This window comes from Meles meles, chromosome 12 (genome assembly GCF_922984935.1).
Source record: "Meles meles chromosome 12, mMelMel3.1 paternal haplotype, whole genome shotgun sequence".
In the NCBI taxonomy this organism is placed as follows: Eukaryota; Metazoa; Chordata; class Mammalia; order Carnivora; family Mustelidae; genus Meles; species Meles meles.
In genome coordinates, this window is record NC_060077.1 from 5733519 (window position 1) to 5753882 (window position 20364).

A 20364-nucleotide genomic window follows, 5' to 3' on the forward strand; every position below is an offset into this window, starting at 1 on the left:
GGACTCCATAATAAAATGGCCATTCCCAGGGCGCCTGGGTGGCTCAATCAGTTAAGCAGCCGACTCTTTGGGGGCTCTGGTCTGATCTTAGAGTCACAGGACTGAGCCCCACACTGGGCTCTATTCTTAGCAGGGAGCCTGCTTGGGATTCTCTCTCCCTGGCCCACTACCCCTCCTGCTTGTGCTCATGCTTGCAAGTGCTCTCCCTCTCTCTCAAATAAATAAATCTTTTAAAAAATTGGCTATTCCTTAGCTCAGGGATAAATACACATGCCTGCCAATCACATACAATTTCCATAGGACAATGGCCATGTATATTCTAGCAAATGGATAAGCAAAGGATTCAATAGTCTTAAGAAAAAAACCAATTATGCAAATGGATATCAGGAGCGGGTTTTCTCCTCTTGTCTGGGATGGGGACAGGATCATTTGGTCGCCTCCGCAACTTTCTGGTCATGATGGGTTTCACTTCCATAGAATCTGTGGCAAGAATTGAATGGGTAAATCTACCCAACTCCCACCTGAAGTAAGAATTGCTGTACTGTAAGAAAATCTGCCCCACAGCCACCCAATCAGAACTGTTTTATTGGGAACATTTGGTTCACATGGGGCCTAAGGCAGACACCCATATCAGATGTTTGGGGGAGGGGGGTGGGCTGTGTTTAGAAGACTCAGACTGGCTGGCCTAAGTGGCCTCTCAGAAATGCTGTGCAGCTGTGCAGTCTACCTGTGGAAGCCTGTCTCCAGCATCCCGTAAACTACGACCTTCCTCCTCTTCCCTCAAATTCAGAAGCCATAGAGTGGTAGGCTCTTGGGATCAGAAGGAACCTTTGGATCGTCTAGATCAACTAACTCCTGCTGTTCTCACGGAGGGAGGGAGAACTGAAGCACACTCGCGCACAAGACTGAGGGGCCACTGGCCTCGGCGCCAACATCTTTATAGGACGTGTTCATTCACAAACTCAGACTCTTTCGTTTTGTTTTATAACCTCTCATAGCTACTTGACTGTCAAGAGTGATCTAATGAAGGCTCATAATAAAGTCTCTTTGGTTCTTCTTGACTTCTCTCTGCAGTCTGACACTGTTGCTAACTCTCTGCCTTAAAATCTCTCCTCCCCAGCCGCCACCGCACAAAGCTCTCGTCTCCTGATCTGCTCCCTTCGGCTCCTTTCTGCTGGTGCCCACTGGAGTCCAGTCAGGTTTCAGCCTGTGTCCCAGTAAGCCTCTATCACCGATGCCAGATGCCCCAACCTTCTGAATGGCGACCTAGGCCCACTGACACCATCCACTCTCAATGACCCAAGAGACCTCACTTCGTGTCTCACCTCCCAGGGCTGCCTCCTCTCCCGTGTCTTGGGGGCATCTCATCTGTCCATCTTCCCCAGCTAGAACAGAATCTGTCACTGTGACTTACCTTCCTTCCCCGAAACATCACAGTCACCAGATCATGAACAGTTTTGCTGTTAAACCACCTCTCAACTCCATCCCCTCATCCTATTCTCGCCTCCCACAGAGCAGTCTCCCTAAGACACAAATCAGATCATTCTACACATCCCCCTTCTTATTCAATACTTTTATGGCTCACCACGCTCTACAGAAAATAGGCCAAGTCTCTCACCCAAGGTCACCTGCCTTACTATGTATGGCCCTCAAGCCTTTACACACTGTCCCTCTGCCTGGCCCCCTCTTTTCTGCCCAGCATCCTCCTACACAACATCCCTTGAGAGCCAGCTCAATGCTCCCTGTCCCATGATGGCTTCCAGAGTCACACCATCTTCCCAGCAACCAGCGCAAACCTCTGTACAACGCTCTTGCTAGCAAGCACCACACTGTATGGGACATTTTCCCCAGAGATTCCTGAATTCCACCCAGCACCTTACAATAGTTCAGGCACACAGTACGGGCTCTACGGAGTTTCCTGCAGAACGACTAGATGACGTCAAGCCTGACAGTATCATTCATTCATGACTGTGCGTACTATCAGCACAGCAGACAGGACAACCTTATGGAATGCAAGTGTAGCCCTTCCACCACAGGAAGGTTCACAATCCGTGAATATATAATAACCACATGTACAAAGTCAAACAATACTTCTGTGTGTTGCTCTTATAAAGGGAAATGGGAAACAATGATTTTTTTACCCCCTATAAGTGGAAGGTAAGTGATGAGAACCACAGACCTGATGAGTATTTGTAAAGGTATATGGGGGAGGGGTGCCTGGGTGGCTCAGTGGGTTAAAGCCTCTGCCTTCAGCTCAGATCATTATCCCAGGGTCCTGTGATTGAGCCCTGCATTGGGCTCTCTACTCAGCAGGGAGCTGCTTCCTCCTCTCTCTGCCTGTCTCTCTGCCTACTTGTGATCTCTGTCAAATAAATAAATAAAAATCTTTAAAAAAAGTATACGGGGGAGTGGGGGCATGAGGAAGTAGGACAAACACACTCACCCCTGAGAAAAAGTGAGGGGACAGTCGTCCCCTCTACCAGCAATCTCTCACCCTCAGCCAAGCTGGCACACTTCTCCACTAACTTCCAGGCCGGCCGCCATGACTCCCTGCTGCAGCCACATGACCTAAGGCAGGCTGTGTAAACACTTGTCTCAACTTTCTTCATGAAACAGAATTATCAGTAATGCTTCCCCCACAGGATGTTGGAAGGGTTATGGGAGTTGATGCCAGTAAAGCCCTAAACACGATGCCGGGTGTAGCAAGAGTTCAATCGATGCTAGTTTTATTGCGTCTGCAGCCAAGAAAACAGTATACAAAAATCTCTAAAAAGCCAAGGGGCAAACAGCGGAATGAAGTTACATACTTGACGACAAGTGACATCAGCTGTGAGGCTCTGCAACATTCACGCCTAATTCAGAAAACAAGGTGTGAAGGGAGCTCACCAAACCCGAAGACCACTAGAGAAAGAGCACCTAGCACTGGACATCATGGAATGTTCTATTCACCGAAGACAATGGCCCAGTGTGCCCTGCCCTCTGGGCTGCCAAGTCTGGGGGGTGGGGAAGGTGGGCAATACATGAAGGAAGTAAGCCAAGTACAGGCACGGCTGAGAGAATGTGGGGAGAGTGCCGTCTACTCATGGCCAATAAGCTCAGAAAACTATAGCTGCATCACTCACAGATCAGAATGTATCATCGAATTCTTAGGAAATAGTGACAATTGATCCATTTTCACCCAAACGACGAAGGAAGGTGCCCTGAAAAACACCTCTGAAATGTACTGGCCTGTCCCCACCACCATCCAGGAGAGTGGGGAGCAGGCCTGGCCATGGTCCACGTGCAAGATGCGACTTGCAGGGAAGACCACCATGTAAGTATCACAGCCCCAAACGACACAGATTACCTACTCCACTCACTCTGCTCCAACCTCCTGCAATTAGATTTTCCACAGAGGGGAAAGGATATCGGACTGTCTGGGTCTGAACCCACCCAGAAGTTCCACTTCTCACAAGAAGCAAGAGGCTGGCCTCCCGAGTCTGTAATACAGGGTCCCTGAAGTTTGGCCAGCAAGAGTCCCAGTGGGCTCAATCTGGATCCACCACAAAAATCAAACTTCTGAGAGTGAAACCCAGACCTTGGAGCACAGCAGCCCTGGAGAAGGCACTTGAGCGGGAAGTCAGGGGCCTCGCAGACGAGCCCGACACAACTCTGACTTACGTCAGAAAGCCTCTCAGAAAACCCAAGACCTTTTATGGGTCCAACTGAACACCAACGGCGATCCAACTGAGCACCCAACACACCAGAGGCGGGAGGAGGAGAGGAGACAGAACACTGAACGAGTACTCCTCTCCGAACCACCTTGTCTATGTGACAAGAGTGCAAATCCTTCCTGCTCTGCTTGCCAGCAAGGCCAGCGGGAAGGGCCACCCGACAGACACAGGCACCCTCCAGGTAGCACCAGGCATGCTGGCTAAGAAATGGGACGCAGGTTGCGTCAGTGCTGGACAGAGCCATTAAAGCACCGTCCCTATGGAGACATATTCCCAATAACATTAATTACCTGCAATTACCATACAATTAGCACTTCCCTGCTGGCCTTGGGTTCCACACTTCTCTGGACCTAGTCATTCACTCCAACAGCTTACGGGCCTATGGCACATAAATGCAGTAAAAGCTTCATGAGAACATACTTAAACCACTAAAACCAAACACTTGCTTAGCCACTGAAAAAATGTCAGCTACAGTGATTCAAAGAAGCATTCTTAAGAATGTTGGGGCACCTGCGTGACTCAGTCAGTTGAGCATCCAACTCCTGGCTTCAGCTCAGGTCATATTTCAGGGTCCTGATATCAGAGTCCCGAGCTGCACTCCGCACTCAGCGGGGAGTCTGCTTGCGTTTCTCTCCCTCTGCTTCTCCCCACCCCTTCCAATACTGGTTTCCGCTAATTTAAAAAAAAAAAAAAAAGCCACTGCAGCGTGACCACTATGGCAGATTGGCAATTGCCCCCAAACCAGAAGCAGGGCAACATGGGGCAAGCCCAGTGGCCCAGAGCAAAAAGCCCAGGCCCCTCCCTAAAGGGTTGGGAGGGGCTCATCCACATCAGGAATGGCGCCGTGGGTGCTGGTAGGAGATGGGTGGGGAGAGGTGAGAGAAGAATCAAGGTCAGGTCTTCAGTGACCAACAAGGGTAGGAACAAAGGGCCCCATCTCCCTGGGGACAAAGCTCTCCAGGGAATAAGGATGGTGTCAAGACAGTGAACCTCCTCTGAAAACACCTCGATTCCACAATGGCAGCACCAGCAAAGCTGTCTTGGCGACAAGCCCGCTCCACCCAAAGTCCAGGTCACCTCTTCCACTCTCCCCAGCCAGATATTGTGTAGGGCCTTTTCTCCTTGCCTGGACTTCCAAGGTTCCTACTCACTGGCATCTGTTCCTCATTGTGGGAAACCACGCCCGCATCAGTACAACCACAGAGACCTCCGCCAAGTTTTATGATCAGTAAAAACAAACCTGAGAAATCTTCACCTACATTTAGAAGCATGCTCTGTGGACACCCCTTACACTGGGCAAGACAAAGAAGCTGTGTCAGTCTTGTAACTAGGAGAATATAAGCTCCCTGAGAACACAGTCCTTACCTACTAGCCTCATTTTATGAATCACTCAGTAGCACGTGAATCCACAGTATTTCCACGGTAGAAAGTCAGTATCATGTGGTGGGTAAGGCCAATTCTGGCTTACGCGCTACCACACTGGGGCACTTTGAACAGATGCCTCCATTCCTCTGAGGCCGCTTTGCCAAGTCAAGTCAAAGGACCTTACAACTTCCCTAAGTGCTTACTCTTATGTGCCAGCCGCTTTTTGAAGCACCTTACAGCATTGTCTCACCCCCATCTTGGCACCAAACCTCCAAAGCAGATTCTACCGTCTCCTTTCTAAATAAGAAACCCCACCACAGAACCAAGTTCATGACAGGGCCAGGATCCGTCCACATCTATCAGCCTACCAAGGCAGTTCTCAGACTTTTAGGTAACTAACGCCTGGCTTGAGGGACATACTCAGGAAGCAGTCCTTTAACGTTATATTTTGATACCATAATTCTGATTTCAGTACTATAAGTACTCATGGCTCCAGCTATGAATCCACTTATCTTCTAAGGGAAACTCACAGGCTTGATGAGGTCTTGAGTAGCTGCCACAGGGGCCTGAGGGTTGGAAGATGCCCCAGGGAGGCAAAAATTTACAAAAGAAAATGAAGTAGGGTTTGGCCCGCTATTGAGACAAAGGAGAAAAGGGAACTATCCTCAAGACAGAAGAGAACAAATGGATAAAGAATGATCAAGCTCCCCACACTTGAAAGCTCGTTAAGTTCACACTGATTAACTGGGTTACTTACTTACCACCTTGGCCTCAACTGCAGAGAAAACTCACACTCAGGAAATTCCACCTACACGCTCACTGCTCAGTGTGGCCCAGCAGACAGCATCAGCAGCCCCTAGCCGGCGGTGAGAAATCCAAGATCGCAGGCTCCACCCCGGACCCGCTGAAGCAGCAGCCGCACGTCATCGAGACTCCCAGCTGACTCACGCACACCCCCAAGGTGGGGGGGGCACTGATTGAGAATCCACCCCGGTCTCCTTACCAACAGGACGCCTTTCCACCTGCACAACCCGCTGTCCTGAGTTCTTGTCAAGCGGTGTGGGCAGTGGAGAGACCCTTCCACTAACTCCCACAGAGTCTGCAAATGCTTTCCGCCCCTTCACACAAAGCCGATTACTTGATCCCCCCATTCCCAATGGGTTATTTGGTCTAAGCTTCCCATCAGACTCTAAATCAACGTTGTTTTTCGAGAGATCTTCACGTTGAACCAGAGGAGGAGATTTTTAAGAAACATCTTTTCCGGGCAGAGCCTGGCAACGTTGACATTGGGCATCAGTCCACAAAGGTGAAATCAGTCAGTCGATGAGAGGAACGAAATCAGGCCTTTAATCCAACACCACAGCAGCACCATCTGTGGAAACGCTAATTATCCTTCTAGCTCCACTGCCTTCCCTTCCCACACTCTCTCATTACCTTGGCACAGCTTTCCATACCAACGGTACCAAATGGCTTGAGGAAGGACATCGGTACCTTTACTGCCCCGGGCTAGCTTTAAGCACTTGTGTAATCTATTTTACTGCGTTACAAATGACTTCCCTGCATTTATTTGTCTTTTCCACCCTGGCAGGCTCAGCCTCCAGTCACTGGGGAGGCCTCCTGTCCCAGTTAAGATTCTGGCTGCAAAACGGCCTGGCCAAACAATGTCTATCGCTTGACAATAAGCAGGATGCCAAACCACAGGTAAGGTGATGATATCTTTCCCTGCAGATGGAAAGGGAGCAGCTATAAAGCGACACTATTTCCCACTAGCCTAATGAAGACTCCTGAACATCTGGTGGCTCCAGCAGAGAGCGATGAGGCAGCAACGCCAGAAACAGCCATCGTCAAAGAAAATGGGTCCAGGTCAGAAAACAGGCAGGCAGACTGGTACCAAACAAGGCAGCACCGTGCTAGTGGTCTCATCAACAAAGCGTGGCCACAAGAACAAGACAGTGCCGTCTGAAGATGCTATTTTAACATCCACTCTCACCAAAAAAAAAAAAAAAAAAAACATTTCTAAGCCGCTTTCAGAGGCCTTCAAGGAATTAATTCCTTCTGCCACGTCTCTCAAGGAGAGAGATACCAGAAGAGAGATTTTTCCAGAATCAGACCCCCCCACCCGCTTCAGACACACCACATTCTCACAGGTACATCATGGGGGTTGGGGCCAGACGTTTATGTCAATTGAAGGGCCGTGTTGGGTCACGGCACCAGAAATACAGAAGAGGAAATACTACTTCTCAACTCTTACTTTTCAAGTCCGCCCCCAAGGACTTAATCTGAAAACAACGCAGCTCTTACAGACGTCTGCTAAAACGAGACACGCCAGAGCTGCAGCACCTTCTGTACCTGGTAAGAGGGAAATGTGAGGGTGTGCAGAAGGCATGCGCTCACACAGCCAGGTGAGAAACTCCCCACTGACTTGTCTTGCAGTATTCGCTGACAGAAATCCTGCCAAGTTCCAAAATACATAGTTCGAGCCACTTCCCGCCCTGCATCCTTCTAGGATTCATCAGTCTACATATGGCAACAGAACAGCCCATATTGTTTTCCCCTTAAACTTGCCTACATCCTGCTGAGTTCCCGTATGCGGATTACTAAAAACTAGAAGGCAAGGGAGGACTGGCACAGAGTCTCATGTAACTTTACTACCTTTACAGGAAACTAGTTCAGTTTAGCTTACTCCTGCCAAATTTGTACCAACTCTGTCTGAAATGTTCACAGTAACACCTAGGGTAGGGATCTAAGAGCACAGATGATATAGTCTAACACCTTTGTTCTCACATCTAGGTCAGAGGAAGACAATGCCTTTTCTATAATTAAGGCAGACTGAAAAATACAAAGCAGAGAGATTCCTACCACCCCAGCGGGACTCGGGTAAGTCATCCATGAATGGCAGCTGACCAGGAATTTGAATAAAGCATAAGGCAGCAGTTGCAGCCATGACTAAAGGTCTACCATTCACTGAACACCCGTTCTGCACAGGGCACTGTGCTAAGCACTCACATGGCTGACCACAATCCTGGGAGACAAGGTCTGATCAGCCCCATTTTATAGAGGGGGAGGCAGGCTCAGAGACATTCAGTAGCTTGACTGAAGTCGCACAGTCAGTACCACACGGAGCTAGAACTCTGAGCCATCGGGTCAAAGCCAACCCTCCTTCCGGCTCACTCTGGAAAAGGAACAAAAGGCAGGACCGCAGCACCCCTCCGGGCCCCACCCAGACTCCCGGGACTCCCCCCCGCCCCGCCGGGTGCTTTCATACCTCCCGTCAGCTCCATAGTCAGCTTTTCATTTTCGATCATTTTCTTCTTCTCCTCCAGCTCAGCGATCAGGTTCTCCTTCAGCTCCACCTTCTTGTCTTCGAATTCTTTCACCGCTGCCTTCTTTTCTTTAATGTAGTTTCTCTCCACCTGTTCAGTCTGAGCGAAAGAGAAACACAGGCTAGGGCTCCGTGGGGCCCTGGTAACCAGAACTCCAACTCCAAGCCTAACTCTACACTCAGGAGCCCAGAAAACCCCTTTAGGAGAAATGTGGGAGAGCGACCCTCACACGTGCACCGGCAGTGAAATGTCTGGGAACGAGTTTCCCCGTGAACGTGTAAAACTGAACCATATGACTTCTGCTTGTCTTTACGAGCGTACCCCCTTGCTACTCGGTATTTCCTCTCCCCCACCTCTTACACTGCATGGCTTCTATGTTAATAGAACTTAAGATTCTCAAAGACAAACTCTTTTAAAGCCACAATTTCGGAGGAAAACAGTATATTCCAGTTGTAATACCTACGTTCAAAATTAACTGCAATTACAAAACACTGAGTCAAGATGGCCCAAGTTACTGTATTTGTTGGTATTTATGCCAAGATGAAGATCAACTAGAATAGAAGATCATCTATTAGGTACCTCTGAACCCTCAAGTACTCAAACACTGAAATACTAAATAAAAAAAGCATTCATTTTTCAAATCTCACCATCATATTAAGCAAAGAACAAGGCTGCTTATAGTGGGCCACAGCTGTGGATCCCGTAATCCTGCGGGCTGTGACAGTGCGTGCTGCACTGACTTCAGAGTAAAATGGTTTCTGATAACGTGCTCTGTTAAAGCATGACCTTCTCACACTCCTGTGTGGCTCTGATAAAGTCAGGACTTTCCCACACCTACACACCAGCCACCCCAGGAAGAGATCATCACCCAAGATTCAGGCCCCCATCTCTGTACCACCACACTATGCTTCACAAAGAACCAATACTTAGATGTCTGCTGAAGGAAAGCAAAAATGTTAAATCCATCTTTCCTACTGACCCAGACAGCTTCAGCTATAAAACCTGAACCACTGAGCCAATTCAGAGGCTGGGCTGCATCAAGGACCAATAAAACAAATTATTAGACCATTATAATTCAGACATACTCCCGGATGGCTTTAACGTGAGATAAAAGTCAACAAGAAAGCAGTGAGAGGCGAGTATCCCCTAGTGTCCTGTGACAAGCAGAGGCTGTTCAACCTATAAATGAATAGATGGGAATTCTAAATTGAGACCCAACATGTCCTTTAGTCAAACAGAACAGTGACGAAGGCTTGCAGCTGAGGGCTTAACTGTCCATTTGGTGACACAAGGAAAGGTTCTCTGGATTGGGAAAGCAAGATTCCAGTCTCAGAGAGGGCCTGCAACCCAGAAGATCCAAGGTACTTACTTCCAGCTGGAGGAAGAGCTCTGAAAGAGATAAAACGTGCAATTAGATTCGCTAGGCTGTGTCACCTTTCTAGACAGTGATGGTAGGATTCATTTAGAGGCACTAACTGCTTTCTAAGAGCACGGTTATGCAGAGCAAAATGTTTCCATCAGTGAAGTGTTGATATACATGAAAGGGAAGGAAGGAAGAAACACTCATGACTAGTTAAAATCTGGCCCCGAACAGAATCACTTCCAGCAGTTCTGCCCAAGGTCAAAAGCAAGCAGCAGGAACCAAAGTACCCCAGCAAAATAACACCCAAAGTTATCCCCCTTCTTTTACTCAGTACCTACAGGGTAGGATGGGTCAGGAAGGAACAACGCAACTACTCCAGAAGCAGAGTCAACACTGATGTTTTTAAACCATGTGTGAAGGTCTCTGTGTGGCAAGGAAGGACAGTCCCAGAGAACTCAGAGGGCAGAGGTTCTGAGCCCCGCCGGGGACATTCTTCACAGGCCACCAAGCCCCCTCGTCTGGCCTCACCTCCATGGCAACACCCACTGGGTCTGAGTGTAATTCCAAGCTTCAGAGTTAACGGAGCCTTTCCTGAGGACCCTTCACTTGCCAACCGCCCCTCAGACACGTCCTAGCAGCCACCAGAGATTGGTCACCAGCTTCTTCTTTATCCACTGTGCAGGCAACTAGCAGCTGTTTACACAGCAGCTGCCTCCACCACCGGATTGTAAGCCTCTCTAGAGCCAGTCTTGTGACTAGACTAGATCCAGTCTAGACAGACTAGATCCACGGCATCTCATCTTTTCTGGGTGATGTTCGAGCTGCTGCCTACATCACAAAGATTGCTGGGGAACCCACAACTCCAGGAGGCACGGATTACATTTTACCACGGTCTCCTTCACAAATGTGATAAAACCTATGGGTCTCTTTCCCCCTGAAACAACATCTATGCACAGCCACAGGTAATTTCATAGAAGTTTGAGTTTAGGGACTCCAGATTAAGAATTCAGATCTCAATGAACAGATGCTGAATAAGAAATTTAGAGGCACCTGGGTGGCTCAGTGGGTTAAAGCCTCTGCCTTCAGCTCGGGTCATGATCCCGGGGTCCTGGGATCAGGCCCCACATCGGGCCCTCTGCTCAACGGGGAGCCTGCTTCCTCCTCTCTCTCTGCCTGCCTCTCTGCCTGCTTGTGATTGTGAGCTCTGCCTATCAAATAAATAAAATCTTTAAAAATCAATCAATCAATAAATAAGAAATTTAACTGAGGAGTGGTGCCTGGCTGGCTCAGTCAGTGGAGCATAGGACTCTCCATCTCAGGGTTTTGAGTTTAAGCCCTATGCTAGGTGTGGAACCTACTTTAAAAGAAAAGAAAAAAGAAAGAGAAAAGGAAATTTAACTGAGGAAAAGGACAAGTATTTTATCACCCGGAAGCCCTGATCACTCTGGCCCTGGGAATGGCTGAGCACACGAGCCCGGGCACACCTAGCCCAACACGCTCACTCCCACGAGTGCTTTAGATGCGCAAATGAATTTGATGCATCGCCTATGTGCCATTCTTAGAAACTACCCCTGCACCAAGTCAAAATGGCCATCAGCTCTCAGAGTAGTAAGAGGTCTGAGTGACAACAGCCAGGCATCAACACAACAGGAACAAGCGGGTTAGCTCTGTGAGAATGTGCCCTTTAAGGCTCTAGCTGGGACTCACTTAGGAGTTCTTCAGCATTTATACCTGGGGGGTGAGGGGGCAGGGGACAGAAAATGTTTCTGAAAGAACACGCAAGAACAGGACTGAGAGTGGAACTAAGGAGAACCACTCAATACTCATGCTGCAGTTCTAGCTGCGGCTCAGGTCGGTTTACTTTCCTTACTTGCCTCTTACACCAGTTCCGTGAGGTATGTGTACTCCCCCCTACAGATGGGGAACCTGAGGTTCCAAGAGCAAACCTCCTTACAGGCACAAGATCTAAGGTGCAGAGAGGAGATCAAACCTGGGCCTTCATCCCTCCATGGTGCACCTTTCCCTGCTACAGGGGAACACTGGGAAGGTGGCAGGGGGTTTCACCGATGTCCCAAGGAAGTGCCTTAGGAACTCAGCTTGCAGTGGGGGTAACCTCAGGGGCAGCCAGGATATGGACATAGGCTATTATTTCCTTTTTCCCAGTGCCTCCCATGCCCTTCAGCTCCTCTTTTGCCTGTTGGTGTACAAGGGACATCTACTTCCCAAAGGATGGAAAAGTTCCACCAATGGGAAGCTGGGAAGTCACTGGATCAGAAAGCGAGAGGACAGCAGCCCGAGGAATGGCATCCAGACCTCATCTGAAAACCCAACATCACTTTCACCACTGCAGGGACAGATACCACGCTGGCGCTCAAAATGCTGGCTGATGAGGAGCTGCCAAATCAAACACGACACATTCCCTGTAAGCCCAGGAATGTTTATGCACTTTGAACAGTCATCACATCTTACTTTTTGCATGATTTTTCATTTACCTCAGAAAATTCCTTAACTTCTTCCACATTTGGATGTCTTCTGTCAATGAAATCGCACATTTCCTAAAGTCAAGGACAATGTGTTCCACTATTTCATGCTGCTCAGGGCTTGGATATAGCAGGTGCTCAACAAAATCTTACTGAATGAACACAGTTACTCTGTTACAGTATACTCTTCCCCTAAATGCTTGTAATACTCAAGGGGAAAAACAAGAACACCCCTTCCTCCCAGAGCAGAGGATACCAGAAGAAACGACCTTCCAGCAAGAGTGAAACAAGCTACAACTCTTTAGCATGTAGCTCCTCTCATGGTCCACTCAGGCAGCCACGCAGACGTGAGAAAGAATGTGTGCGACCACTTACCCAGGGGAGCAGGGAGCCTGTTCTGTATGGAGCCCCCACTAGTAAGCTCAACTACAGGTCGTTCATTGGCCACTGGAAGAAAGATGAGCCAGTTTTCTACAACTGAAGCTTTGGAGTCTCTCTTCCCCAAAAATCTCCCCTCCCCCATGTCTGAGAATACAGAATTTGCATTTTAGACGACAGCTCTTATGGCCACATTATATAGATGACCTGCAAAAGGACACCTGATGGTGATGTGTTCCCACCTAAGACAGAGCCTCACCTGCATTTCGGATCCTCTCTTTGTACTGCTGATCTAGTTTTTTCATCCTCTTCTGATATTCCTGTAATGTACCTGATTTTGAGATTTACAAAAGAAAACGTTATTTTGAAAATCAATCTGCCCTACATTTCAGTTCCTAAAATTGTCTAGCACCAGCAATAACTGTTTTAATACCATCAGAGTAAATAAAACCAGGGACAGGAACATGCAAACAGAGCTAACTAGACTCTGGTTCTCAACCAAGGCCCCGAGCAGAAATCACCCCACCTAGTGGATTAAGACTCTGTAGCAAGTGACGCTTGCTAGAGCAAGTGATGGGAGTGGAAAGGTAGGAGCTTCAAGTGATTCTGATCACCTGCTACTACAGCTGGAGTCAATGGGCCTCCCTTTTTGGAAAAAAGCTCATTCTCTCAGTAAGGCCCAGATCATATGCCATCCAGTAGGACTTTCTCTGCAATGGCGAAAAGGTCCTAGGTTTCACTGTTCAATACGGGAGCCACCAGTCATATATAGCTACTAAGCACCTGAAATGTAGCAAGCGCACTGAGAAAATGAATTATTGATTTTATTTATTTAAATTTAAATAGCTACACATGGCCAGTGACAATTCTGAAAAGCTCAGGTACAGATTTTCACCAAATTGTCTACTCAAGTCATTGCTGTTCCAATATCAGTGAATTAGGAGAGTCAGAATCCATGTGGGAAGGGTTTCCTGATCATAATTCACTAGCAGGGTATCTTTTTCAAAATCCCTCACTCAACCGTGCCAGGTATGCCCTACAGACTTGCTAGAGTAGAATGTATTCCTTTCTCTGATAATACTTCCATCATTATGGAAAGGAAAAATAAATAAATAAAAGATATATAAATGCAACTCATGGGAACCATTTTTCACTATTTAGCAGAAATCAGCGTCAGATGGGGTAGTTCAGGCAATATAAGGACTTAGTGGAAAAGATGTTTCCATCTTTTCCCCAAAGGAAAGGGAAGGGAAAGGAAAGGGAGCCCCCCAAAAATAAGCCAAAGCGTTGCTGGCCATAGCTGTCCCTGAGCTCCCAGTGCACCCCGCAGGGCTAGATCCCTCACCACTGATCACATCATTGGCTTCCACTCTGTGCATTTCAAAGACTGGAAAACAAATTTAAGCAGGAAGAAGTGATGCACCCAAGATCAAATTTCCAGAAGGCAGTACAGTAAAGATTCAGGCCCGTGACGGTCCTGAGAGCTAACGCTCCCAACCCCGTGCGGAACTGCCTTTAGCTGGAAACAGCCCTGGACAAGATACAGTCCACTTTTAACTTACCAAGCAAACCAGAGAGAACACAATAAGGTTAATCCACAGCTCATCAGCATTCAGTTTAGGAAAAAATGGTGCAATTTCATGTATTCTTTAGCAATCTCTCTCTCTAGCTTTAGGCTCATAGCGGTTTTCAGCACATGCTCTTCAGAAAGCCCTAAGTGGGGGCACCTGGGTGGCTCAGTGGATTAAGCCACTGCCTTCGGCTCAGGTCATGATCTCAGGGTCCTGGGATCGAGCCCCACGTCAGGCTCTCTGCTCCGCAGGGAGCCTGCTTCCTCCTCTCTCTCTGCCTGCCTCTCTGCCTAGTTGTGATTTCTCTCTGTTAAATAAATAAAATATTAAAAAAAAAAAAAAAAAAAAAAAGAAAGCCCTAAGTGAGGGTCCAAAAATGTTTGAAAATCGCCACTCTCCTGACAGCAGAAGATAGTGAAAATTTTAAATCACTCCCCACAGGGGTGTTAGATACACAGACTTTGAAGGCTTGTGATACCCAGTGTATTTAGAAACAAAGGGTGAGGGGCGCCTGTGTGGCTTAAGTCGTTAAGTGGCTGCCTTCAACTCACGTCATGATGCCAGGGTCCTGGGATCGAGTCCCGCATCGGGCTCCCTGCTTGGCCGGGAGCCTGCTTCTCCCTATCCCACTCCCCCTGCTTGTGTTCCCTCTCTCGCTGTGTGTCTGTCAAATAAATAAAATCTTAAAAAAAAAAAAAAAAAGGAAGAAACAAAGGGTGAGAACACACACCAACCTTCCTGCAGCTGCTGCAACTGTCTCTTGAGGGAAGCCAGTTTATCCTGATACATCCTGTGAAGAAAGACAACAAAAGCCACACTGAGAGACAGAAGCATTCAATACTCGATTCCAAAATAATCTACACACAGGGACCGCCTAGGCTGTTACGGGAACGTTATTAACGTCCTTCAGGAGACGGAGAAAACGGAAGTCTGCCAGTGGTTTAAAATGTACCAGCAGCTAATGGGATCAGAAAGGGACAAGGATTCTGTGTTCTTGAATCATATCCCAGCTCTGCAGACTCTCCTGTATTATCGCACCTTTAGAGATTCGGTCTGCAATCTACAAAAATGAAGACATGCAGATTTTAATAAATAAAGGACAATGATAAACAGGCAAGAAGATACAAAGGAAAATCTAAAGCGCGATGCCACTTCCTTCCAGATTTAGAAGTATAAATAACGTACACGAAAACGTAACAAAGGTATTAACACAGCAGCTCTTCCATCAACTCTACAATCTGATCATAAATTCTAAAGGAGTAAGACTATGCCTTTGGCACGTTTTGCTATGTAGATAGCACAGCTGTGTAAGCACCAAGTAAATAAACCTTCGTGTCATTTTTTAAAAGCACTACTCTTTTAGGATCAGAAATAATAGTTATTCAGTAACAAAAGTTAAAACGCAGGATTTATTTGCAGCCCCAGCTGGATGAGAACACACAGTGCACACAAAGCAAAACCGCCTAGCACGTTACTCTCTCCCCCCACCCACAACAAATGGAGTATAAGCAATTATACACTCTGACAAGTCTGTTTTGTTGTTTTTAAGATTTTATGTATTTATTTGACAGAGAGACAGCGAGAGAGGGAACACAAGCAGGGGGAGTGGGGGAGGGAGGAGCAGGCTTCCCACTGAGCAGGGAGCCCAATGCCAGGCTTGATCCCAAGACTCTCGGATCATGACCTAAGCCAAGGCAGATGCTCAAGGACTGAGCCACCCAGATGCCCCACAACAAGGTCTGTTTGAATGGTGGATTCCATAAATAAATCCACAGTATTTTCGCTTCTACCTGAAAAACACCCCAATTTTACAGTGACAGAAACAAGATCTGCAACCTGAACGAACCTGTCCAACAAATAACAGGCACAGGAGCTTTCTGACTGCTCCAGTAAGGGCCATAAATACAACTATTCACACAGACTGAAGAAAGAGTCAGCAGAATCCGGCAATTACACAGGTGGTCTGATCAAAAGATCAATGAGAATTCTGATGCACTCTCAACACTCACCTTGAATCACACAAGGCATTCAATTGTAATAAAAAATTTTTCTGTACCCAGTATTGAGGCACATTCCATTAAAAAAACAAACCGATCTCAACAGAATGCTCATACCTGCTGAACAGAGAAAACAAACGTATCAACTGCACACGGCATGTCAGTATTTAGAACCCAGTGTATTCAATTTTCCACCACACCGAATGCAGCAAACAATGCCTTTGACTTCTGAGTTTGTACTGAAAAAATAAACAAGCAAACAAATTCAGATTTGGTAAAAGGAAAGGTATGTGGAAATGGTTCAAGGTAAATCAGTAAAAAGCCTGAAGAGAATAAAAATAAAGACCAAGCACAGTTTCAGGAATGAAGCTGTGAGGAAAATCACATGAATTATTAAAGTAATCCTTCTTTATGCAACATTGGTGGAATTTAGCTGAATTATCCCTTCGGGTTCCAGAGCCTGAAAAGGAGAACAGAATCCAGATGATGGTCACGAACCACTGGCAAAATAGGACCTACAAAAAAAGGAATGTGGATCATCTAGTTTAAAGATAAAAGAATTTAAAGTCAAATCAAGATCCTCAAAATACACTCAACAAATACTTGAGATCTATTTTATACAGTCTTCCATCGGTGTTTAGAATAAAAACGAGTGGTTCTGGTTTCTCTAGGCACAGCTAGAGAAGGCTTGGGCCAGGCTGTGTGACCAGAGGAAAGGCACGGGAGCAGGAGTCAGGAGCCCTGCTCTCCAGTCCAGCTCTCCCTGAGCTCTCTAGGCGCCAGCACACCATCAGCTCTCAGAGGGGTCATTTCCATCTGAGAACCCAATAGCTATGACGCACCCTTTATCCTGAGTAATGGTTTTCATATTTAAACAAAAACATGAAGAACTGGGGAACAGTTATCTCCTGATATGCGGCCTTATTTCCCTGGAATCATTTCTTTCAAGGTTCTTCCTAGCCAATGCTCAAAAGATTCTTTTAATAGGAAGACCGATTACACATGACAAATTTAAAGGGGGAAACTGCACAGATAAACTGGACTTTGGAAGCTCCCAAAACCAAACACACAAGGTCATTGTGAAGATTTACTTGTCAATTCTGTATTCCAAGCAAGAAATATAAGAATCACACTCACTGTTCCTTCATTTCTACATAGTCCTCTTCATCATGCTTTGCCAGGTCAGTTTCACTAGCATCTTCGGTGTCTAAGTAAAATCAGGGAAGAAAGGTTTGTTAAAATCATAATTCATAAAGTTGGTATCACCTGACAAAGTAACACTTAAACTTCTGTAAAATGAATGCAGGCCCATGGGAAGCCATCAGTGAAAAAGATTACATAGTTACTTTAGGAAATAAAATGCCATTTCCAACTTAGACATGGCCAGACTTATGCAAAGAGCTGTCTTCGTCTCAAGTGCAACCAGAGAACAGCGTCCCTGACACAGTTGTGGTCAAGGCTGCTACTTCTACAGAAGCCACTCTGGCCACTCAGGAAACAGAGCTGTGTCAGACAGGACAACTAGAGGCAGCCAGGCCTTGCTCACTGCTCCAAAATGACCTAGTAAGTCCATGCTCTTCTGGTCCATGGCTTTAATGGATTTTTACATCACATCTATCCAAAGGAGAACCCAAACCAATGAAGTGAAGTCTAATAACTGAAATTATTTTCAAAGTTACAACTAAAGGGAGAAGAATGGAGACAAGATGATAAAACAGAAAGTGTTTCAGAACACTTTAAACATTGTTCTTAAAGTAAATAGTGGAGTGTCTACATAATTTCAACAGCCCAGCTTGAGCAAGGATAAAAATCTACACTGGCTTTGCCGCTCCCCCTTGTGGGCATTAAGAGCAATTACAAATGTCTCACATTGAAAATCCTGGTTAAGGCCTGTCTTTAAATGTAGTTTAACCAAACGCAATTAGTTCCTTCAACTTTATTATCTGCACATGTCGCTGCCTTTTTAAAGGCTGCTGCAGATCCAAATCCTCACAAAGCCTTCTCCTCTCTTTCAGTCATGAGACCTTCACTGAATTCCTGTCATAGGCCAGCCACTGTACTAGGCACCTGGGGAACTGAGATGAATAAAACCTATTCCTCATTCTGGCAACTAGTCCAACCTTTTGCCCCACAGCCCTATATTCCACCCATATATTGGTCTCCATCTCCCCTTTCTTCTCCAGGGCCCCCAATTAAAAAAAAATTTTATTTATTTGACAGAGATGACAAGGGGGGGCGGTGCGGGGCAGGGGGGAGCAGGCTCCCTGCTGAGCAAATAACCCCGATATGGGGCTCGATCCCAAGATCCTGGAATCATGACCTGAGCTGAAGGCAGAAGCTTTAACCCACTGAGCCACCCAGGCGCCCCTCCAGTGTCCTTTAATGGTTCCCCCCCAACCTTTCTCCTTCTCCAGTAGCTCCTTCCTCAATCCTTCCAAAACTGTCTTCCTCACACTTGCCAAACTGTTAAGCCCAGTTTGAAAAGCTGTGTTCTGAGAGGCAGTCATGATAACAGAAAGAACGTGGAACTGAAAACACAACACCTGGGCACCATTAAGCAAATCCCTATCTCCCCCCTGCGCCTGCTTCCCCAGTGTTGCGAAAACACCTGCTGAGTACCAGGCCAAGTACTTTATGCACGTCTCCTTTAATCCTCACACCTACGCTAGGAAGCCCCGTTACCGCCAGGGAAACTGAGGCTCGCGAGCTTAAGGAAGTTGCCGAAGGTCACAAAGCTGGGTTCGGTGAGCCAAATTTAGACGTAGGTCTGGCTGGTTCCAGGTTCCGTTCTTTTAAGCAACCTGAGCTGCGCTGCCCAAAGCAGGGTTGGCTGAAGCATTTCCCCCGGGTGGAGGGTCGGGGAGAGCACCTGGGAGCCAAGCTGGGCTTTACTCTGATCCTCTCCGGAACTCAAAAGGGGAAGGGCACTCAAGATACTCAATTCCAACCAGGAAAGACCTGGGGTTCACCAGAGACGGGGAGGGGAGGACAGAATCTTCAAGGGACCTCCAGCTCTGACAGCAGTTCCCCAAGTCCCTCCTTCCCAGAACTGTTAGGGTACGACGTCCCCGCAGAAGCCCCGGGCCCGGCGCCGGTGGGGGTGACTTCTGGAGCCGCGCTCCTCCCGGCGGCCCCTTCAGCCTCCCCCAGCCCCGGAGGTCGCCCCGCCCCACTCCCTGCAGCCCACTCACTGCCTCCGCGGCCCCACCCCCGCCCCGGGCTGCCGGGCCAGCCAGAGGACGCACCTTCATCCGACTCGCGGCCGCGGCAGCTGCGCTCGTCGTCCTCGGCGCTCTCCAGCTCTTCGTCCTCCTCCGGGTAGTACTCCGGGGCCGGCGGTGCTCCAGCCGGGGCCGGAGCCGGAGCCAACAGCCCCGCGGCGCTCATGTCGCCTCTGCCCGCGGCTGAGCGTGTCACCCAGCGACCGCGGCCGCGCGCCCTGCGGACTCGACGCCCGCCTAGCAGCCCCCGAGGGAGCCGCCAACTCGAGGAGCGGGAGCGGCGGCAGCCCCGGCGACCCCTTCCCCCTCTCCGCCAAGCTCCGCCCCGCGCGCCCGCGCTCGGCAACGGGGGCCTCGCGCCGGTGGCGACTTCCGGGTCGCGAGCTGCCCGAGAACCGCCTGACTCCGCCATCCTTGCGGAGGTGGAGAGGCCGCCGGACGCCCCCTTCGTCTCAACCTCGGCCCTTTCATCGCCGTCTTTAAAATCCTCAACGGGTAATGGGGAGGGGCGGAGACAAGATCTCTGGAATTAGGCAAATCTTTGGACAGGCCTGGCCGCAGCTAGGACCCCGAAGCTCGCCCCAGGCGACTTCTGGAAACAGCCGCCAGGCGGCGCAAGGAGCCAGAACTAAAGCGAGGATGCTTAGCGACCTGAAAGAGGCAGAAGGGTCGAAGGCGGTCTCTCATTGAAATAGGTGAACATGATCCATCCCCTTTATAGGTTAGGAAACGCTGACATCTAGAATTTTCGAGATCATCCCGCAGAGCCTACCTCCTCCCCTAATTGGAACTTTATTGAGAACTAAAAGGCAAGGATGCTGATCATTCCCTTCTGGGGTCAGCAAAAGGGTGTTTTCCCAGTCCCTCGGAGTCCTTTCTGTTTGTATAGGTGTACTCAGTAAGGTCTTCTCCCGATTTTGCAGTTGAGAAGTGAACATTTACCTAAAAAATGG

General features: G+C 48.1%; 1 protein-coding gene across 2 annotated transcripts in view; it reads right to left on the bottom strand.

The window, feature by feature from the left end:
* Window positions 1-19728, bottom strand: part of SUDS3 (SDS3 homolog, SIN3A corepressor complex component) — a 42130-nt gene extending 22402 nt beyond the window's left edge. For both annotated transcript variants that reach the window (XM_046024836.1, XM_046024837.1), the window contains exons 1-7: window positions 19436-19728; window positions 17328-17397; window positions 14928-14983; window positions 12882-12953; window positions 9771-9790; window positions 8344-8500; window positions 385-480 (exon numbers count right to left, since the gene is read on the bottom strand). In XM_046024836.1, coding sequence (XP_045880792.1) covers window positions 385-480; window positions 8344-8500; window positions 9771-9790; window positions 12882-12953; window positions 14928-14983; window positions 17328-17397; window positions 19436-19577 — 613 coding nt within the window. In that variant the 5' untranslated portion in view covers window positions 19578-19728. The remainder of the gene's footprint in view (window positions 1-384; window positions 481-8343; window positions 8501-9770; window positions 9791-12881; window positions 12954-14927; window positions 14984-17327; window positions 17398-19435) is intronic.
* Window positions 19729-20364: the final 636 nt, after the last annotated feature.